The sequence below is a fragment of the Arvicola amphibius genome, chromosome 8 (assembly GCF_903992535.2).
Source record: "Arvicola amphibius chromosome 8, mArvAmp1.2, whole genome shotgun sequence".
Lineage (NCBI taxonomy): Eukaryota > Metazoa > Chordata > Mammalia > Rodentia > Cricetidae > Arvicola > Arvicola amphibius.
Window position 1 is genome coordinate 75,060,503 of NC_052054.1, and position 22,644 is coordinate 75,083,146.

Consider the following 22,644-nt stretch of genomic DNA (forward strand, 5'->3'; position numbering starts at 1 on the left):
GCAGCGGAGGCCATACGAGGGCATCAGAGCCCTAGCCCTGGAGCTACAGAAAGCTTGTGAACCAGTACGGGCACTGAGAACGGAACCTGGGTCCCACGCAGGAGCAGAAGCACTGAAGCCCCTAGCCGGCTCTGACCTCAGCCGAAGTCCTTGGTCAGCTTCTCCATTTGTACCTCTGTGACCTTCAGTAAGTTACCTCGCCTTCCAGTGCCTCACACTGACGACTAGGACATTGTTTAGAGGGGCATCACTTAGGGCCTGTCTCCACCATCAGGCCATGATCTCCCTTGGGGGCCTTTTCCGAAGGAGAAGATCCTTTGTACCATTCAAGTCCCAGCCTCCTTCACTCCCTGTCCGTAATCCATTGGGTTGGGAATTCTAACTCCCTAGAATCCAAAATCCATGATCCTGCACCGCGGAAGATTCTGTGGCACCCCTACGAGGTAAACTGACGAGGCGGCTCACGTGGGCACTGGCAGCGGTTGCCCCGTCTGCCCCCGGCACTGACTTGCAAGCACAACAAGCACACAGCTTCTCTCTCCCCACTGATATATTTGATAATTGTTCAGAATTAGAACCGGAAATGGCATCAGCCAAGGGGCGGGGCTGAGGGGAGTAAAAAAGAGCCCAGGTAGGGAATAAAGGGCAGGGTCGCGAGGGAGAGAGGGGAGAGACACAGAAAAGGGAGGAAGAGAGGCAGGGGCTGTGGGGGGAGAGAAGCCAGCCAGAGGGAGAAGAGAGGGAAAAGTGGGAAGTAAACAAGGTGTGGGAGAGGAGGCTGGGCCACAGGGAGAGAGGGGGGGCCATGGGGAGAGAAGGCCCCTCCCCCCAGAGTACAAAATGGGGGGCCAGAGTGGGCTGTCTTGGGCTGGGGGCAGGGAAGATGTGGGCGACGCCGTGGTGGGTTAAGGTCAATAGTAGGTCTCTTTCTCCACCCAACCTGGAATGACAGAGAAGAGAGACAAAGTGAGAGGGGAAGACAGACGAGAGAGCCAGCCATACACGCAAGGACAGAGGAAGAGACAGTGACACAGAAAACAAGGTGTGGTGGCAGGCCTGCCATCTCAGCACTGAGAAACCCCCTTAGGAGGGCTGTGAGTTCAAGGGCAGCCTGAGTTACACAGACCCTTTCTTAGCTTCCCCTCCCAGCCTCTGTGCCCCTGGCCATGCAGCCCTCACCCCCGGGGTTCCTGCGCAGGATGAGTTTGCGAATCTCATCGTAGACGAAGATGAGGAAACTGTAGGGGAAGGCACAGAACCACCAGCTGGGCCTGCAGAGAGGAAAGCGGAAGAGGGGACGTGAGGGGACCATTTGGCCAGTTCCCAGGATCTTTGGTGCCTCAGAGGAATGCCCTGGATCCTGAATAGGGCCTGGGGTCTGCAGAGTGCCCCCTCTGTGAGGTAGGGAGACTTAGTGGCATCAGAACAGGGGTGGCAACGGGGGAGAGAGTAGGAACATCCAGAAAGACAAGGAGAGCGGGCTAAAAAATTGAAGGCTGAGGCCATGGCTGTGGAGGGCGTGGGAGTGTGGAGTTTCTGGGTGGCCCTGGGCACTCACTTGAGAGGGTACATGCGAAGGGCCACATCCATGCCTGGGCAGTAGGACAGGAAGGCAGCAAGGGCCGTCTCCTCAAACAAGCCGAAGATCAAGATCTTATTCCTAGAGGCACAGATGAGACAAGACCAAATGTGGAGCAGGCCTACACCAGGCTCCCCGCCCCACAGACTCCCAGACATGAATGGAAAAACAGACGGAGCAAGACTCTGCGTCCTCAGCCAACAATGATGCACGTGGGTGAGTGTGGTGGGGTGAGGGGTGGGAGGCAATGGGGCAGAGGACGGGACCCAGACAGAGAAACAGACGGGGGCGGGGGGGAGAGACAATGAGGGGTATATGGACTGACGACAGAAGAAAGACAGCCAGGCACGGTGGCATAGACATGTGACCCAATGGCTTGAGGGGGCTGAGGCAGGAGGATTGCCATGAGTTTGAGTCTAGCTTAGGCTAAATGCCGAGGCACTGTCTGAAGCAGAAAAAAATGAAAGGGGAAGGGAGGAAGAAGGAAGGCAAGATGGGGAGAGGGAAAGAGAAAGACAGGTTCATGGAAGCAATGGTTGAACAAAGTGAAATCAGGAGGCCCAGAGCTCTCCCAAAGCTCAGAGCGAGGGAGGGGATCCAGCCGCAGGTAGGCCCTTACTTCATGCCCTGCTGGAAGACGGAGTTGCGCCTGGTCTTGCAGATGATCAGGTCAGCCCACTGTACCACCACGATGCTGACAAAGAAGGCCGTGTGGCAGGTGAACTCAACCACCTTCCTCTGCTCGTATGTCTGCAGAAGTGAGAGATACACGGGGAGTGGTATCCTGTAACTGCATCCCGAGTCCTTCACTGCCCTGGCCCCTCCACGGGGTTTCCAGGGCCTCAAATGCACCTTCCTTCTTAGATTCATAGCCTCTTGGGAGCACAGGAAGCCGCAGGTGTTTTAAGAACAAGGAATTAGGGGGTCTTAATGTTTGCCAGGAACCAAGGACCCTGGGGGTGTCCATGAAGGACAAACAGCAGCCAGGCTTTGACGGGAGAGAGTTCTGGGAGGTCCCTCATTCAGGGAGCACAGTTGAATGTGGCCCTCAGGGCAGAGGCCAGCTTGGGACTTGAACTAGCTGTTGATCTGGTCCTGAGGCTTGATGCCCAGCTCCACTCACCCACTGCTGCCCGTAACTGTCTTCCAGGTCATTGACGGTGCGGTCATCCCAGTTCAGCCGGATGCCCACTAGGTTACCAGGCAAGAAGCCATTTTCCGCCAGGATGACAAAGTAAGAGAAGAAGCCTCCGAGGGCCTGGATCATCCCTGGGGGGGAACGGGGCCGAAGGAGGGGAGGGTGAGGCGGGAGCTGGCAGCATGCCCAGTGCTCCCCCAATGACCCTGAGGCCATTACAATAGTCCATGGGCTACTCAGTTATCTTGCCTAAGCTAAGTCATCTCCAGGCCCTGGGGGGTCAGGGACTTGGGGAGGGGGTTATCCAGATGGATGAACCCCTACTCAGGCACACTGCTATGGGACTCAGGCTGCCCAAATATTCTAAATATCCTGGAACCAGTAAGTATCACAGGCCTGTTGATCCCAGCTATTTAGAAGGCTGGAACATAAGCTCAGGGCCTGTCTGGACTACACAATGAATTCAAGGCCAGCGTGACCAACTTAGTGAGACCCTGTCTCAAAATAACAAGCAAGAGGACTGGGACATAACTGTGGCAGGGTACCTGCCTGGATCTGCCAGTGAATGAGGGCTAGTGGCGTGGTTCTGTGGTAAAGTACTTGCTTAGCATGTGGGAAGCCCTAGGTTAAACACTAATAAAAATCACCATTGTGGTGATGTGTGCCCACCACAAACCCAGAGTTTGGGAGGCAGAAGCAGGCAGATCTCTGTGAGTTCAAGGCTAACCTGGTCTATATAACGAGACCAAAACAAAGAAGCAAAGCAGTAAAGATGATGATGCTAATTTCTGGACACGGCCGTGATCCCAGGAGCTCTCAGCATTGACAGACAGAAGGACCTATTAGTGCCAGACAGCCAGAGCTACAGTGAAACCCTGTCTCAAACAAAACAATAACAGAAAACATGACAAGGAAAAGGGGTTGGGGGTGCAGTCCAACTGGCTGAATGACCGCTTGCGTGGCATGCAAGGAAACCCTGGTTTAATCGACAGCCAGTAAATATTGGGTGTGGTGGCACATGTCTGTATTCCCAGCACTTGGGAGGTGGAGGTAGGAGGATCAGAAGTTCGGGGTTATTCTATTCTTGCCTACATAGTGAGTTAGAAGCCAGTCTGGGTTGTTTGAGACACTTAAAAAAACCACAACAAACAAACAACAAAAGAAAAACAAACAAACACACAGCTAAGAGAAGTCCAAACTTGGTGGCTTCAGCCCCGTGGGCTTTGCTTTCCTGGACTCACTCTCTAGGGGTCTGCCCATGTGACCCTCAGAAGCAGAAGCAGGGTCATGTAAGCCCCCACCACCACGCTTTGAGCCCTCAGACCAGGGACATTCCATCCTGCTGGACTAGCACATGGCTCTGAGTCCCAGCAATCCTCACCAATTTGTCCATAGGCCATGCTGATGAGCCTTTCATTGACTAGTTTGTCTGTGCGTGGGTTCCTGGGCTGTCTTTTCATGATGTCACTCTCGGCAGCCTCGTAGGCCAGGGAGATGGCAGGGACCTGGATGGAAGAGACGGCTGTATGAGGGGAGAGAGAGAGAGAGAGAGAGAGAGAGAGAGAGAGAGAGAGAGAGAGAGAGAGAGAGAGAGAGAGACAGAGAGACAGAGAGAGACAGAGAGAGAGACAGAGAGAGAGACAGAGAGAGAGAGAGAGAGCAAGCACATGCTTTGAGGGTGGCCCCACCCTAGTCCTAGGTGGCAGCCCAGCTTACCATGTCGGTGCCCAGGTCAATGCAGAGGATGGTGATGGTGCCAAGGGGCAGTGGGATGTTGGCCATGATGAAGAGCAGGAAGGGTGTGATCTCAGGGATGTTGCTGGTCAGAGTGTAGGCGATGGATTTCTTCAGGTTGTCAAAGATCAGGCGGCCTGTAGGGGGAGCAGCAGACTTAGAACTTGGGGTCCACTGGAGCCCCATGTCCTTGGCTTTTTTTCCTTTGAGGTACTGAAGATTGAGCCTAGGTTTCCAGTATGCCACACAAGACTACCACTGAGCCACAACCCCGGCCCTTCACTGGGGGATTCTAGGCAGGGGCTCTACCACTGAGCCAAACCCTAGTCCCTTGCATCCTATGTAACTCATCTCACTCATTCACATTTGCATGCACACTTCTGATCATAGCACCCCTTGGAAAGCCTGTTTGGTAATTTCCATTAAGCTTAAACATCCTTTACCCCATCAGTCCAGTAACTCTTCCTCCAGGTTTATACCCAAGAGAAGCAGTTGCTATGTCCACCAGAAGCCAAATTCACAAATGTTCATGATAGCATTACTCAAAATAGTCTCAAACCAGAGCCAACTTGAAAGTCCATGGCAGGCAAGTAGTGGCTAAGTTATGGAGCATCACAGAAAGGAAAGGGAGGAGCCACAAATGCATGAATTCACAGGCAAATCTGGGGTATTAAACTGAGTGATAAGATTCAGGTTAGCCGAGCGGTAGTGGCGCACGCCTTTAATCTTTAACCAAGCACTTGGGAGGCAGAGGCAGGCAGATATCTGTGAGTTCGAGGCCAGCCTGGGCTACAAGAGCTAGTTCCAAGACAGGCTCCAAAGCTACAGAGAAACCCTGTCTCAAAAAACCAAAAGAAAAAAAAAAGAGTCAGGCACAGGGCTGGGACTGTATCTCACTTGGTAGTGTGTGCCAGCCTAGCATGCACGAGGCCCTGGGTTCAAACCCTTGCTCCACATTAAAAAACAAAACAAAACAAAAAATCTGGGTGCAGATGCTGTGCTGATGGCACAGTCCTTTAATCCAAGGACTACATAAGGAGACCTGTCTGAAAATAAAATTAAAAAACAAATATCAAGAGAAAAAAATCCAGATACAAAAGTTGTCATACTAGAGGAGGGAGGAGAAACTGCAGTCTGGATGTAAAATAGATGAATTAATTTAATTAATAATAAACTCATTAAAAAAAAGTCAGGTGTGGTAGTCAAGGCAGGAGGAATAGGAGTTCAAGTTTATCCTTAGCTACACAGTAATGTCAAAGCCAGCCTGGACTATATGAGATCCTGTCTCAGAAAAAAAAAAAAAAAAGCAATAGACTAAAATAAGCATTTCTCAAAAGAGAAGTCACAAATAGGCCAGGCACAGTGGCAAAGCCTGTAATTCTAGCCCGCAGGAGGCAAAGGTAGGCACACAGCATCTCTGAGACCAGCCTGATACATATAGCAAGTTCCAGGCCAGCCAGGACCATACAGCCAGATTGTTTCAACAGTAAAAATCAACGCTGGGTGTGGCGGCACACGCCTCTAACCCCAGCACTTGGGAGGCAGAGGCAGGAGGCTCTCCAGGAGTTCCAGGTCAGATAGAACCACTGAGTGAGGTTTGTCTCAAAGGCAGAAAAAAGAATCTTAAAAACAAAGACTATGGACCATACTCAATATCATGGCAGCATCGACAGCTGCTGCAATGAGAGCTCACACTACCCAGAGAGGGCAGCTGTGACTCAGAGGTCAGAGAAGCTGCAGAGGAGGCAGGGAAAGGGAACCATGGACACGTAGGTCAGGAAGTATACCAAGTGTAGCGTTGGTGGCACAATGCTGGGCATAGCTGCCTTCCACGATGTAAGTTAGTACAGCCATCATGGAAAATGGCATGGGGGCTGGAGAGGTGGCTCAGGGGTTGAGTACTGGTTACTCTTCCAGAGGCCACAGGTTCCGTTGGCACCCACCCAGTGGCTCACAACTGTCTGTAACTACAGTTCCAGAGGATCTAGTGCCTTCTGGCTTCTGTGGGCACTTCACACATGTGGTGCAGACCTACACGCAGGCAAAACATCCAACTTGAAAAGAACGAATGGATGGTACTGAACACCTTTGTGCTGGGCATAGGGGCCCAGGTACCACACGATCTCCCTCACATATGGAATCCAAGAGTTAATCTTATTCAGTGTTACATACCTGCCACCTCAGTATTCAGGAGGCTGAGGCCGGAGGATTACCATGAGTTCACGGCTAACATGGACTACATAGTGAGATTCTGCCTCAAAAATTCCCTCCGAAAAGGGGGAAAGGGCTGAAGAGCTGACTCCACCACTACAAGGGATACTGCTCTTGCAGAGGACCCACGATTTGTTCCAAGCATCCCTGTCAGGTGACTCACAAAGGCTCTAACTCCCGCTCCAGGAGACCCAACACTCTCCCCCAGCCTTGTCAGGCACTTGCACACGTGTGTGTGTGTGTGTGTGTGTGTGTGTGCAGGATCACTGATTATGTACACACCAAATGTTTCAGTGCTAGGAGAGACAGCATGGATATTTCCCAAAAGAAAAGCTAACTGAAGAGACATATGTTTAACCCGGACTAACCAGTAACCAACACATACCTATATCAAAATATCACATGGCCACCCATTATAAACTACAATTTTTTTTGAGAGTCTCATGTAACCTGGACAGGACTTGAACTTCTGACCTCCCTCCCAAGAGCTGAAATTATGGGCATATTCCACCATGCACAGCTAGTGTTTGTTCATTTGGATTTTTTGTTGTTGTTCACTTTTGTTTTATCTTTGAGTTTATTCAAGACAGCACTTCTCTGTGTGGCTTTGGAGCCTGTCGTGGCACTCCCTGTGGACCAGGCTGGCCTGGAACTCACAGAGATCCGCCTGCCTCTGCCTCCCAAGTGCTGGGATTAAAGGTGTGCACCACCGCGCCTGGCTTGTCCTTGTCGTTTTTGAGACAGGGTCTCACTATGTAGCCCTGGCTGTCCTGGAACTCATTATGTAGACCAGACTGGCCTCGAACTCAGAGATCTGCCTATTTCTGCCTCCTGGGTGCTAGGATCAAAGGCATTCTTCACTACACCTCCCAGCTGTTTTATGTGTGCGGGTGGATGGGTGTTGTGCCTGTGGAGGCCAGAAGAGGGCGTTGGAGCCTTGGTGTAGTTACAGACAGTGAACTGCCTGGTATGGATGCTAGCTAGATCACTAAATCTTTCTGCCTTAGCCTCCCAAGTGCTGAGATTATCCACATATGCCAGCACACCTGGATAATATGTACACTTCTTATGTTTCTATGTATCTGTTAAATCCAGCCAGGTGCAGTGGCTCACACCACTGATTCCAGCACACAGAAGGCTAAAGCAAGAGGATTTTTGTGAGTTCAAGACCAGTCTGGGACACAGTAAATTGCGGTCAGCCTGAACTGCAGCCTGAGACCCTATCAAAACTAAACAAAACAACAGTCCTCATTGTGCCAAAGTCCTCTGACTCCCGACGTCCCCATGTGGCGATCATTTTCCTTCAATGAAACTATTTGCTCCTCATCCTAAAATGTTCCTAGGTAAAAGGCTGACTCAAGAAAGCTCCAATATACATCATCATGTGTGGGGAAGAAACGGGTCCCTTGCAGCAGGGTGACCATGACAGGGGATGTCACATGCCATTCACTGGACTTTCAGTACCTGGAATTTCCCCTTGTTGGTGTTTCCTCCCCAGCTTCTTGCCCTTGAAAGGTAAAGTACTCTCTCCCTCTCTTCCCCAGTTTTTTTTTTTAACTTACTCGGAGACAGAGGTTCACTAAGTTACACAGGCTTGGGGACCTCCCCAGCTACCAGACCCGCACCATGGACTGGGGTCCCGTGGGCTTCTTAGCCCCACACACAGCTTGTTTGTTGACAGTTTTAAAACATGTGTTCCCTAGCCTTGAGAGCAGGGACCAGTCCGCCCACAGCGCATCCTTCAGACTGTATGATGCCAAAGGCAGAGCCCACCTAGGGGTGCCTGTTTTGTCCTGCCCAGGCAGAGCTGTAGGGTGGAGGGGGGAGGAGAAGTATCTGTGCTTTTTGCTGGGGTACTGGAGACAAGGGCTAATGGCATCCAGTTTGTCACTGTGGGCTCAGCTTTTTTGACTATACTTTGGTTTTCTGTTTGGAGACAGGGTCTTACTGTATAGTTCTGGCTAGTCTGCATCTCACTTTGTAGATCAGGCTACCTTTGGACTTACAGAAATCCTCCTGCCTCTGCCTCTAGGGTTCTGGGATTAAAGGTGTAGAACTACCATATCCAGTTGACTGTTCTCCCCCCCGCCCCAAGACAGAGTCTCACTATGTAGCCCTGGCTGTCCTGAAACTCACTATGTAGACCAGGCTGGCCTCAAATCACAGGGATCCATCTGTCTGTCTCCCAAGGCGTGAGCCACTATGCCAGTTTATCGTTTTCCTTCCTTCCTTCTTTCCTTCCTTCCTTCCCTCCTTCCTTCCTTTTCTTCTCTCTTTTGCTCTCTTCTGCAATGGATGAAACTCAAATCCTCCATATGCTAGGCAACCCCTCCGAGCTACATCCTTGGCTCGTTATTGTACTGACCTCTGTGTGTGTGTAACAGGGTCTCACTCATAGCCTAGGCTGGCCTAGAACTCAGCAATTCACCTACCTCAGTCTCCTGAGCCCTGCGATTATAGCTGTGTGCCACCACACCCAGCAAGTAGCGACATTTCAGATGGGGGCTAGACTCGGAGAAAAATGATGCCAGCATGAACAGTTACTTTTCGATAGTGAGCTTACAACGACTCTAGCTTTCTTTGGCATTTTCTGTAGTTATCAGTATAATTGTTGATGACCAGATTAAAATAATAGAACATAACCGAGCCCCCTCCGTGGCTACTTCTAGCTCCTCCAGGGAATGGGGCTGGTGTTGGTCGGCTCTGCAGTGGGGACCCCCATTACACCAGCCGCACCCCACACCTGCTCCCTTACCTCACCGCAGGAGCTGACATTTTCCCTGCCTCCTTTAAGTGGATGCCTCATTGTGGACCCCTCGTTTGGCTCAGCGTCCACTCTAGTTCCTGTCCACTGCGGAAGATGACTATCCCAGCTCACGTCGGGGGAGGAGGCCTTCTGCACCCCCAGGATCCTCTGCTTCAGGGTGACTGTATTTACAGGACTTTGGAATACTTCCACCCTACCCCGTGCCAGGTGATGCAGGAACACCGAGGCCGGCAGCTTATCCCGTGATGCTATCCGGCAACCTTGCGTACTATAACGCACCTGGCCTGCTCCCCCTCCCAGCCACCATTCCTAAAGCTTCTAGCAGTGATCAGGTCTCTACCCCTCCCCCATCCTTCCCTCCCCAGACCACTCACCTTCCTCCACACCAGTGACAATGGAAGCAAAATTGTCATCCAGTAGAATCATGTCAGCAGCCTGCTTGGAGACATCAGAGCCAGCGATGCCCATGGCCACCCCGATGTCAGCCTTCTTCAGAGCGGGGGAGTCATTCACACCATCGCCAGTCACAGCCACAATTGCTCCCTGGAAGGAGGAAGGGCCAGGGTGAGAACCCAGGCTTGAGGCCCCAGCTCCCCTCCCTCAGACCCAGGGGTAGAGGCCCAGCCTCTTCCCTCAGACCCAGGATTCCTAGCTCAGCCGTCCTCCCTCAGACCCAAGAGTCCAGCCCCAATCCTCCTCCCCCAGACCCAGGATCCAGGCTCAGCCCTCCCTCGGACTAGGCAGGAGCTCACCTGTCTCTGGCAGCCCTCCACAATGATGAGCTTCTGCTGAGGGGAGGTGCGGGCAAAGACAATCTCCGTGTGGTTCTGCAGGATCTCGTCAATTTGCTCAGAGGTGAAGTCCTTGAGGTCGGTACCGTGGATGACACAGGCTTTGGCATCCCTGAGAAGAGATGAAGGAACAGTGGTCAAGGCCAGAGTGAGGAGTAGGGGGCATCTAATAGACAGAGGGACAGACCACAGACAGGGAGACAGAGGAGGAGGTCTGAGGGAGGGATATGGTAAGGTTAGAGAGAGCCAGCCTGAAGGACCGGACATGGAGGCACGCGGGTGGGTGGAGCAACGGGAAGACACGGAGGCACACCAGTCAGCAGAACAATGGGAAGAGAGTTATAGCCCGGTATAAAGACGGAAAAGCAGGAAGTCAGAAAAACCAAACATAAATATGGGTTTGTGAGGGGAGCAAAGCAAAGAAATATGGGGCTTTCTTAAATCTGTTGAGAGGAATTGTTTATAATTATTTATAACCTGACCACTAGGTGGGGTCTCACGTGCCTTTCATTCCAGCACGTGGGAAGTAGAGGCAAGCAGATGTCAGGGTTCGAGGCCAGTCTGGGGTACATAACAAGTTCTAGGCCAGTCAGGGTTACATAGAGAGACACTGTCTCAAAAAGAAATATTTAAATATCATTATTTGTAAACCGTTCCTCCCACCCTTTTTTTGGATGGTGCTGGGGATGGAACCCAGTGCCTCTTTCATTATTAGGCAAGCACTGGCCACTGAGCCACACCCCAGCCCTCACTGAGGGATTCTAGGCAGAGGCTCTACTACTGAGCCACACTCCTAGCCACCCCCCTCACTGGGGGATTCTAGGAAAACACTGTCTCTAAGCTATACTCCTAGCCCCTAGTGTTTGGAGACAGGACCATGCTATGGAGTTCTTCCTGCCTCCTCTTCTGAGTGCTGGGATTATAGGTGTGTACCACCATACCTGACTTTATTTTACTTTGTATTTGTACTATTTGGGGCAGTACTGAGGATCAAGCCCTGATGGAGGCAAGGCTACTCACCTGGGGTTGACCTGGCTGACCGGGATGTTGAGTCGGGCGGCAATGTCCTCTACAGTCTCGTTACCCTCAGAGATGATACCTACACCCTTGGCAATGGCCTTGGCTGTGATGGGGTGATCGCCGGTGACCATGATGACCTGTAAGCACTGTGTTTTAGGGACGGCCGGGCCTCCTGCATCACCCCGACCTCACATCCAAGCAGCCCCAGGACAAACCTTGATGCCTGCACTGCGGCACTTGCCCACAGCATCAGGGACGGCCGCCCGGGGAGGGTCAATCATAGACATGAGACCCACAAAGCAGAGGTTGTCCGTGGTGAAGTTCACATCGTCACAGTCGAAGGCAAAACCCTTGGGGAACTGTTCCTCAGGCAGATAGTAATGGCAGAAACCTGGTGACAGGCACAAGGAAGGGCATATGAAGGTGCCAGCCTCAGGACCATCATGTCTGCACCCTATTTGCTCCCAGCTGTCTGGATTCCCTGCAGTGTCCCCACACAGCTGGGAGTCAACCAGCATTCATTTCTCAGCAACGACCTCATTCATTCATTCACTCATTCATTCACGGTGCATTCTGGCCCCCAAGGGTCCTTAGAGCCGGACCTGTTCCTGCCCCACCCATAATACACACCAAGCACACGCTCGCCCAGGCCACCAAGCTCGAGGTAGGCATTCTGGAAGGCCTCCTTCATCTCCTCATCCAGAGGCTGCTCTTTGCCCTGCAGGAGGATGGTGGCACAGCGGTCCAGGATGCGTTCAGGGGCGCCCTTCATTACCAGCAGATATCGGTTGTCGTTGGGGTCTTCAGTCTCATGGATGGATAGCTGCAACAGAGAAGGGGGCCTACCTAAGCCATGCATGCGGAGACCTGGAGGCTGTCTGCACCGAGCTAGGGAGCACATCTTCCCTGTGTCAGGGTAGGACAGGCGGCTAAGAGCACGACCCGCATCTCTCTAGGCTTTTTCCTGTTTCTCAAGTCTTCTGGAGATCTCTGTCCAACCCTTTTCTGTTTCTCTATCTCTGTCCATCTCTCTCACAGAAATTCCAACTGTCTGTGGGTCATATACTTTCTCTCTGCCTTTTCCAGACTCAGTGTACAGCTATCTCAAATCTAGCAATTAGCTTGCCCGAAATGTACCTAGAATCCAATTCCTTCTCACTTTCCTCTGCTGTGTTTGCTCCTGATCCAGCAATCATCAACCTTCTCTTGAATTCCTGCATCTACTTCCCTACATCAGCCAGTTTGTAGCCAAAGTTCAACAGCAGAGCAATGGCCTAGAATTCCCCAATGAGGGGCTGGAGTGTGACTCAATGGTAGAGCCCCTGCCTAGAATTCCCTAGTGAGGGTCTGGGGTGTGGCTCAGTGGAAGAGCCCCTGCCTAGAATCCCCCAGTGAGGGGCTGGGGTGTGGCTCAGTGGTAGAGCCCCTGCCTAGAATCTCCCAGTGAGGGGCTGGGGGTGTGACTCAGAGGTAGAGCCCCCTGCATAGAATCCATTAAGAAAAGGTAGGGGTGTGGTTCAGAAGTAAAGCAGTTGCTAACATAAGGTCCTGGGTTCCATTCCTAGTCCAAAGAAAATAAAAACTAAAAAGAAATCATAAGTAGTGAAAAATGCGGCAAGCACTTCAGCAAAGAGGTCAGCAGTGGAAACGGCCACACTGTCCATCAACAGATGAACGGATCAACAAGACATGACACAGTCACACGACGTACACTTTTTCTCCTAAGCAGCGGGCATGGCGGCTCACACCTGCCACTCAGTACTTGTGAGGCCGAAGCAGAGAGTCACCATGAGTGTGAGTTTTGTCAGGGCTACATAGTGAGTTCTAGACCAGACTGGGTTATAGAGTGAGACCTTGCCTCGAAACAGAAAACAGAAAAAGAGTAAATAGATTTAAAAGTCACAAAAAGCCAGGTAGCAGTGGTGGCACACGCCTTTAACCCCAGCACTCTGGAGGCAGAGGCAGGTAGATCTCTGTGAGTTTGAAGCCAGCCTGATTTACAGAGTGAGTTCCAGGACAGCCAGGGCTACACAGAGAAGCCCTGTCTTAGAAAACAAAAACTATGTTAAAGTTAAAGCCTTTCTTTTTTGTTTAAACAGAAAAAGGGGAAATGATGGAGGAGGGTCATCTGTCTATGTGTTACTTTCATTGACTAATAAAGAAACTACCTTGGCTCTTTAATAGGACAGAAAATTAGGTAGGTGGAGTAGACAGAACAGAATTGTGGGAGAAAGAAAGCAGAGTCAGGCAGACGCCTCAGGCAGTCACCATGCCTCTCCTCTCCAAGATGGACGCAGGTTAAGATCTCTCCTGGTAAGCCACCACCTCGTGGTGCTACACAGATTACTAAATATGGGTTAAAGCAAGATGTGAGAATTAGCCAGTAAGAGGCTGAAACTAATGGGCCAGACAGTGTTTAAATGAATACAGTTTCCATGTAATTATTTTGGGTAAAGCTTGCCGGGTGGCGGGAAGCGGCCCTTCGCCGGTCCATCTACAGGAAGCTGGTGGCATGACTCAACGGGTAGAGGTGATTGCTGTGCAAGCCTGAAGACCCGAGTTCAATCCCTGAAACTTCCATAAAGGTAGGAGAGAACCGACTCCACAAAGTTGCCATCTGACCTCCGCAAGCAACCACTGCCATCACGTACACACAATAATACACATTTTTAAAAAAGCGTGAGGCTCTGGTGGACATGCGGGTGGATCCTGAAAATGAGGCGGAGTGAAATAAAAGGGGTTTTTAAGAAGGCCAGGTGTTACATGATTCCATTTTCTACAAGACGGTGAGAACAAGTGAATCCACAGAGACAGAAAGTAGGTTAGTGTTTGCTGAGATGGGGGTGGGGCTTGCTGGAGAAGGGGTGGGCAGAAACTGAGAGAGTGCGGGGGTTTCTTTCTGTGGTGATAAAAAAAAAAAACAATCTAAAATTGACTCTGTAGGTGGCGGCCCAAGTCCGGGTACACTAACACAGATGCTTGTGGTATGTGAGCTGGAGCCTCACAAAACTGTCTGTCCTCAAGCACGTGCGTCAAGCCCTGTCCTCCTTCTGCTTCCGGTCATGGTTCTTGCCCCCCTCAGAGTCGTGGCCAGGTCTCCCCCACAGCCCCCAGGGCCCCCACGGTGCTCTAGTCCTTGTCCTCGTTCCCTTACCACGCCCGTGGCCGGCTGCCTGAACATGCTTTCCTTTAAACGTGCAGTGATTATTTTCTAAGGCTAGCGTGTCAGAAAGGGAGACTCTCAGTGTTGCTCTCACTGCCCCGTGTGCCCCAGGACCTCAAACAGGACCAAGAGGCTCAAAAACTATCCAGAGAATGTGTGAAGAATGCTGCCCCATGCTTGAGATGGTGACCAGGGCCCATCCCCTACCTCCTGCTTAAGGAGCTCTCCGCTTCAGCCACTTCCTCTCCCCACTCCGGCTATCACCACCCCTCGGTTTTACAGATGGCAAACTGAGGGGTGGTAGAGAGTAGTATCTTGCCCCAAAGCCACAAGGAAGCGGGACAGAGGGGGCTACACCCAGGAATCACAGAGAAACTTGCAATCCCTGCTTGCAGTCCCCACGCGGTAGCTATTTCCTCCACGCCAGACACAACGGGTGCTATCGTGGAGCAGAGTTCCCGCAGGAGGCTTTCACCCACAGCAACAGCTAAGTCTGTGATGACGGTGGCCAGGCCGCTAACGGTCCCTGGTGGAAGGACGGGAGGGGGAAGTCACCCAGTCCTCCCTCCTGTCCCCGCAGCTGTCTTGGATAACAGAGTTTTCATGAGTCATCATCACCCATGCTGGGGTGGCCGTTTTTGGTGATGCAGCTGTTTTAAGTCATTTCACGCTCCTGTAAGTAACTCCTCACTCTTGTTTCCTATCATGAACCCCAATTATCCCATCTTTTCACCAAGCCAGACAGGGATGAAATCATTTCCTTGGTCTGAGACAGGGTCTCATGTAGCCCAGGCTGGCCGGGAACTTGCTAGGTAGCCGAGGATAGCTTTGATGCACTTACCTCCACCTCCTTGGTGCTGGGATTACAGCCTGTGCCACCATGCCTTGTGTAGCCCAGGTTGGCCTCAAATTCACTATGTATCTGAGGATGACCATGAACTCCTGATCCTCCTGCCTCTACCTCCCAAGCTCTGGGCTCACGGGTGTTCGCTAACACACCCAGCTCAAACAGACATTTCTTTGTATCGGTCCAGGAAGGCTCACACAGCCCGCACAGCTGGAGTTCGTACCTGGTATTTGTTGGTGGAGTTGAAGGGAATCTCTGCCACTTTCTTGTTCCGCTCGCGCATCAGCTTCACGGACCCCGAGGACAGCTCGATGCACTTGAGCAGGGCAGACTCAGAGGCGTCACCGGCCACGTCCCTCTGTGGCAGGCAGAGAGCCTGGTCAGTCAGATGTGGGGAGGGGGAGGGAAGAAGGAAGGGGGGAGGACGTGTGGGGTCAGAGTGAGCAGGCAGCTGCACCCACCTTGAGCACAGGGATGTTGTCCTGTCCGCCCTTGAAGACAGCTCGGTTGCAGAGTCCAGCGATGTGGGACAGGGCCACCCAGGTGTGTGAGCTCTTGTCGAAAGAGGTCCCTATAGGAGGAGTCACGTGTGAGGCTACGAGGCCCCCTGGGACCGGGTGCCCCAGTCCCCACCCTGAGCTTCCACCGACCTGACTGATCCTCAGTGGTGTCGGCCTCGTGGATCTGGTTGTCAAACCACATGTGGGCGACAGTCATGCGGTTCTGGGTGAGGGTGCCCGTCTTGTCAGAGCAGATGGTGGAAGTGGAACCAAGCGTCTCCACCGCCTCCAGGTTCTTCACCAGGCAGTTCTTGCGAGCCATGCGCTTGGCGGTCAGGGTCAGACACACCTGGAGGACGGGCAAGGACAGGGGAACTGTACAGAGGTCCTCAGTTCACCTGCCCGGCCTCAGCTCAAATCGTGGAGAGCACCCAGGCCAGGGTTGTGGAGTGAGTGTTAAATGTTGGGGTAATGGGGGTGTTGAGAGGTACAGATGTGACCTCAAAACACAGTAGGATATTCTCAGAGGCAGTAGGTACAACAGACTCACACTCAAAACAGCTAACGTGGGGCTGGAGAGATGGCTCAGAGGTTAAGAGCATTCATTGCCTGCTCTTCCAAAGGTCCTGAGTTCAATTCCCAGCAACCACATGGTGGCTCACAACCATCTCTAATGGGGTCTAGTGCCCTCTTCTGGCATGCAGGCATACACACAGACAGAGAATATTGCATACTAAATAAATAAATAAATAAATAAATAAATAAATAAATATATTTTTTTTAAAAAAAAAACAGCTAACGTGGGGGCCTGGAGAGACAGCTCAGCAACTAAGAGCACATACTGGTCTTGCGAGAGGACCAGAATTTGACTCCCAGCACACACATCAGGGAGCTCACAAATGTCCCCAAATAAGTAACAATTAAAATTTAAAAAATAAAATGGGAAGGACTAGGAGGAGTGGAGGGAAGGGAAACTGCAGTCAGGGAGTAATGTATTTTTCTTTTTTTTGACTGTTCTTCCAGAGGACCCAGGTTCAATTCCCAGCACACACAAAAAGAAACTATTATTCCACTTTTGCCATGAGTGGGTACATCCTAATTTTGTGAGCTGAATTAAAAGGCAGTGGGGGAGGGATGTTGTAGAGGTGGCTCAGTGGTCCTCTGCTCTTCCAGGGGACCCAGGTTCAATTCCCAGCACCCACATGGCAGCTTACAGCTGTCTGTAACTCCAGTTCCAGGGGATTTGACACCCTTACACAGACATATATGCATGAAAAATACCAATGCACATAAAGTAAAAATAATTTCTAAAAAGGAAATAGGGCCAGGGGCTGGACAGGTGGCTCAGTGGTTAAAAGCACTTGTTGCTCTTGCAGAGAACACAGGTCGGGTTCCCCACACCCTCATGGTGGCTCATAACTGTCTGTAATTCCAGTTCCAGGGGATCCAATGCTTTCTTCTGACCTCGAAGGGCATCAGGCATGCACATGATACACACATATACGCAGGCAAAACACTCAGACCCATAAAATAAAGTGACTTTTTTTTAAGGTGTTGAGCTAGAGAGACAGCTCAGTGGGAAGAGCACTTGTTGCTCCAGTTCCAGGGTGTTTGACACCCTCAGACCTAGGGATCAGATCCCATCCCCCTCCCTTGGGGTTCAACCTTACCGTGACAGTAGCCAGCAGCCCCTCTGGCACGTTGGCCACGATGATGCCGATGAGGAAGATGACAGCCTCGAGCCAGGTGTATCCCAGAATGAGAGAGAGAATGAAGAAGGAGACGCCCAGGAACACAGCCACGCCAGTGATGAGCTGGATGAAGTGCTCGATCTCAATGGCGATGGGCGTCTTGCCCACCTCCAGGCCTGAGGCCAGGGTGGCAATGCGGCCCATGACGGTGCGGTCACCAGTAGCTACCACCACACCCCGAGCGGTGCCTGTGGGGCCAAAGGGAGAGGTTGGGGTCCGCTAGAACTCAGAAGGCTGCAGGTACCCCTCTTTCTGGGTCACATCTCTCCTTTTGTGCCCCCCTGGGGCCCCTCCTTTACCTTCCACACAGTTGGTAGAAAAGAAGGTGATGTTACGGGTCTCCAGGGGATTGTCGTGTGTGCAGTCCGGGGAGCGGGTCTGGGGCTCAGATTCGCCGGTCAGGGAGGAATTGTCCACCTGAGGATGGAGTAGCACAGTTAAGGTTCCACACAAGGCCCAGGAACAAAGAACAAGGAACCAAGGGGCCCTGGAGGAAAGCCTGTTCCAGGAAGTGACAGAAAAGAGCAGGGGAGCCCTGTTTGGCCTGTGGCATCTGGGAAACCAGGAGGTAGGATGTTAAAAGGTCACTAGGCAGGAATAGAACCTCTGGCCCAGGTCTAAAGTCCTTCAGAATTCTTGTGGGATGGGCATGGGTCTAGATTACTAGATCTGAAGAAAGGCTGGGGCCTGGACTCCTGTGTCTGAGGGAGGAGGGCTGGGGCTGGGCCCTTGTGTCTGAGGGAGGAGGCTGGGGCTGGGCCCTTGTGTCTGAGGGAGGAGGCTGGGCCTGGGCTCCTGTGTCTGAGGGAGGAGGGCTGGGCCTGGTTTCCTGGGTCTGAGGGAGGAGTCTGGGCCTGGAGTCCTGTGTCTGAGGGAGGAGGCAGGGCCTGGAGTCCTGTGTCTGAGGGAGGAGGCTGGACCTGGAGTCCTGGGTCTGAGGGAGGAGGCTGGGCCTGGAGTCCTGGGTCTGAGGGAGGAGTGTTAGGCCTAGATCCCCGGGTCTGAGGAAGTGAGGCTGGGGTCTGGAGCTCTGGGGTCTATTGAAGGTACTCGGGAATTTCCTCCTTGGTCCTGAGAGCGGAGAGGAGTGCTTGAACCTCAAGCACTGACCCACCTTGCAGCCATGGGCTGAGATGATGCGAAGGTCAGCTGGAACCCGGTCCCCACCCTTGATCTCCACCAGGTCGCCGACCACCACCTCCTCGGCATTCACCTGCATCTTCTCGCCTTCCCGGATCACAAGGGCTTGCTGGGTGTGAGACAGAAATGTCAGCCCTTGAACTTCCCTGCTTGGGAGTCCCTGGGCACAGCCCACCTGGCCACGTCCTTCTGTCTCCGTGCTGGACCCTCCTCACCTGGGGAACCATGTTCTTGAAGGATTCCATGATCTTAGAACTCTTGGCTTCCTGGTAGTAGGAGAAGCAGCCTGTGATAATCACCACAGCCGCCAGCACGATGCCCAGGTACAGCTGTGGGGACACGCCAGGACAGGGTGTTATGACAGTCACGCACACTCCCCGCCCGCCTCCACTCCCTGGCCTGCGAGGGAGCTTTGCGGACCCATCTGTGTCCTTACTCTTCGTGTGTCTATCTGTCTGTTGTCTGTTTGTACGCCTGCAGGTCTCACCTTGCATTTGTAGGACTGTGTGCTTAAGTCTTTGTTACAGCGCATTTTTGTGCTTATTGTTATTATTCTTTAACAAGTACATTTCATTTATGTGTGCATGTGTGTTCACGTGTGCCCGGCGTGCGCACATAGAGAGTAGAGGACAACTTCAAATTACATTTCTTGGGCACCGTATCTTTTATATTTCTTTGTTTTTGTAGACTGGGTTTCTCTGTGTAACAGCTTTGTGGACTAAGCTGGCTTTGAACTCAGAGATCCACCTGTTAGTATTACAGGCATGCGCCACCACCGCCTGGCTCCTTTTATACTTTTTCGAGACAGGGTCTCTCCCGTCCTGAAACTTACTAAGTGGGCAAGGCTGCCAGCCCATCAGGTTCCAGGGGTCAGCCTGCCTCGACTCCACAGCACTGGGGTTACAAGCACTTGCCACCACCAGGAATTCCGGGGCTTTCACTCAGGTCCTCAGGCCTAAAGGGCAAGTGCTTAACCCCACCTCTCCCATTTTCCTTTTTGAGACATAGCTCAAGCTAGTCTAGCACTTGCCACATAGCTAAGGATGACTTTGAACTCTTGATCCTCCTGCCTGCTTCCTCTGCCGTGCTGGAAATTCAAGGATGTCCCACCACATCTGGCTTTGCTTTCTTGTTGTTTGTTTTTCAGATACGGTCTATGTAACCCTGGCTGTCTTGGAACACACTCTGTAGAGCAAGCTAGCCTTGAACTCAGAGATCACCTGCCTCTGCCTCCTGAGTGCAGGGATTAAAGGCCTATGCCACCACTACCCAGCTGGCCTTGAATTTTTCATCCTCCTGGCTTAACCTGACAGGCACTGGCCATGACACCTGCCCCTGCAGATCTGCACCTGTGTGTGTGCCTCCTATGGGGTAACTGGGTTTGAACCTGTGTCCTCTTACTGGGACTCTCCACGTTCACTCCTTGTATACACGTGAAGATCCCTATGTAGTTGCGTGGGTATCAGTGATCACAGGCATGAGAACTGTAACAGCCTTGTCGCACACCTGTCTCCTGTGTAGAGTTAGATGAACCCCGACCTTCCTCCTCATCCCTAGTCATTTGTTAGGCTGTGACCATCTGGTGGTACCTGTCTCCAAAGCTGTTGAGGTGAGAGAGCCTTATGCCAGAACTCTAGTTCATTCCCTACCTCCCTCTCCTCTTTGATCAAGGTCTCTTGGAGCTCACTCAGATAGACAGTGAACTCCTGATCCTCCTGCCTCAGCCTCCCCAGTGCTTGCATAACAGACTCACACAGCTACACCCGGTTTGGTATGGTGCTGGTGATCAAACCTAGACCTGCATGTGTGTGCTAGATAACCACTCTGCCAGCCAAACTACGCAGTTTCTTTCCTTTTTTATAATGAAAACTTATGGACTCATGCATTCTTTCATGTGAACAGGGCGTGTGCATGTGTGCACGCACACATGTGAAAGTCAGACATTAGGTATTGGCTCCACTTTTCACTTTAAAAGAGGGCCTCTTGGTTTTTTGTTTGCTTTTTTGGTTTTTTGAGACAGGGTTTCTCTGTAGCTAAGGAGCTTGTCCTGGAACTCACTCTGTAGACCAGGCTGTCCTTGAACTCACAGAGATCCACCTGCCACCAAAGTGCTGGGATTAAAGGCATGTGCCACCACAGCCCGGCTGTTTTTTTTGTTGTTGTTGTTGTTGTTGTTTTTTAGTATCTGTGCACACCGTGTGTGCCTGGTGCCATAGAGTTCAGAAGGGGGTGCTGGATCTCCTGGAACTGTAGTTGTAGATGGTTGTGAGCCACCATGTGGTTTTGGGAACGAAACCCAGGCTCTCGGCTAGAGCAGCAGGCACTCTTAGTCACTAAGCCATGGCTCTCACCCTGCGTCTCTCTTTTACCCCAACTGCATACTTCAGGCTGGATTCTCCTGTTGTCCCCCAATCTCCCCACAGAAGTACTGGTATTACAGGCGCATGCCAGTGTGTATGCTTCATGTGGGTGCTGAGGATTCAAACTCGGGCCCTCAAAGCTGTATGGCAAGTGCTTTACCTATTAAGTCTTCTTCCTTGCCAACATTTTTTTTTTGAAACAGGATTCTCCTATGCAGCCTAGGTGGATTTGGACTTATAATCTTCCTGCCTCAGTTCTCTTTGAGAGAAAATAACAGTTGGTACCACACATGTCCTCTATGAATGCAGAGAACTGAGCTCAGCTCCCCATGAAAGTTGACCAAATAAACTTTCATAAACGACTCAGTCACACCCCAGCCGTCTTAGGCTGTTTGGGGCAGTGGTTTCCTTATTTTTGATCCTGTGTTCTGAGGGGTAATTGTGACTGTTGGGCAGTGAGAGGTGAGGAGGCTCTGGAGGTCTAGACAGACAGATGTGTCTGTGTTCCTCAGTGGCCAGGGTGTGGGGGCCTGCACAGGCCAGGGTGCAGCCTACTCACGTTGTCACCAGAGGGGTCATCTTCAGTCCCTGCCTGGATGCCGTAGGCCAGGAAGCAGAGGATTGCTCCGATCCACAGAAGGATGGAGAAGCCCCCAAAGAGCTGTCGGCAGAACTTGACCCATTCTGGGGTGGTGGGTGGTGGTGTGAGCGCATTAGGCCCATCTCGGGCCAGGATCTCCTGGGCTTTGCTGTGCGTCAGGCCCTAGAAGACACGGCACTCATACGGGAGCCTTCCCAGAGAAGCCCCATACCCTAGATCAAAGCCACCGCCCACAAGGACGCAGACGGGCCAGCTTCCAGCCCTCCTCCCTCCGAGCCCAGGCTCCGCCCCCCGCACCTGCACGCAGTCGGTGTTGTATTTCCGGCAGACCTCTTCTACGGACATCTTGTGCTCCGTCTGGAGAAGGATTTGAGGGATTTGTCATAATCTCACACAGCTTCTCTGGGCAGGCGGGACCATGGTGGGGTGATACTAACAAGGCGGAGACGCTTACCATAGCCACCTCCTTCTTGAGGTCATCCAGATCCCGGCGCTCCTTGGCCTTGCTCTTCTTGGGCGAGCTCTTGTCATCTTTTTTGTCCTGCGAGGTGGCGACACGATAGCTGTCAGAGCCACCAGACTGCGGGCGAGAAGGGGTTCCAGAGCGACACCGGCCCCCAGCGCCCGGCTCTCGTTCTGGCCTGGCCTCTCCGTGCCTCACTGTCTTTCTGGTGTCTTTGGGCATCTCCCAGAATTCCCCCCCCCAGACTTGTCTCATCTAGTTCTCCTACTGTGTCTGGTTCGAGGTATCTCTGGGACTTGAGGTTGTTTGTCTCCTTTCTCATGTCTATGAGTCTCTCCCCTTCCCTACTTCAGTTTTTTAAAAACATTTATTTATTGTGCATGTGTACTGTAGTGTATACATGGTCATAGGACAGCCTGCAGGAATCACTTCTCACCATGTCCTGGGAATCAAACTCAGGCTGTCAGGCTGGTAGGGAAACTCCTTAGCCCACTGAGCCTACTCACTGTCCCCTTTTAACTTATTAATATTAATATTACAACTAAGAAATGGGGGGTCTTGTTTTTTAAGCCCAGGCTT

General features: G+C 52.0%; 1 protein-coding gene across 1 annotated transcript; it reads right to left on the minus strand.

Moving 5' to 3' along the window:
• Positions 1-911: 911 nt before the first annotated feature.
• On the minus strand, positions 912-22,287 carry Atp1a3 (ATPase Na+/K+ transporting subunit alpha 3). The gene is made up of 22 exons (XM_038340965.2): positions 22,057-22,287; positions 21,900-21,959; positions 21,561-21,764; positions 18,857-18,970; positions 18,616-18,750; positions 17,801-17,918; positions 17,421-17,689; positions 15,901-16,099; positions 15,712-15,821; positions 15,474-15,608; positions 11,871-12,063; positions 11,456-11,631; positions 11,241-11,377; positions 10,182-10,332; positions 9,804-9,972; positions 4,434-4,588; positions 4,099-4,222; positions 2,703-2,848; positions 2,199-2,329; positions 1,559-1,660; positions 1,180-1,271; positions 912-940 (listed from the first exon to the last, which is right to left on the minus strand). The coding sequence occupies exons 1-22, from the start codon at positions 22,285-22,287 to the stop codon at positions 912-914; spliced, it is 3,180 nt and encodes a 1,059-aa protein (XP_038196893.2).
• Positions 22,288-22,644: the final 357 nt, after the last annotated feature.

Coding starts and splice junctions, on each gene's coding strand:
- Atp1a3 (XM_038340965.2), bottom strand. CDS start 22,287: ATGCCCAAAGACACCAGAAAGACAGTGAGGCACGGAGAGGCCAGGCCA. Junction 4,589..9,803: donor TGTCACTGGTGTGGAGGAAG/GTGAGTGGTCTG, acceptor CTCCCCCTACAG/GCCGCCTGATCTTTGACAAC. Junction 1,272..1,558: donor CTTCGCATGTACCCTCTCAA/GTGAGTGCCCAG, acceptor TCCTCTCTGCAG/GCCCAGCTGGTGGTTCTGTG.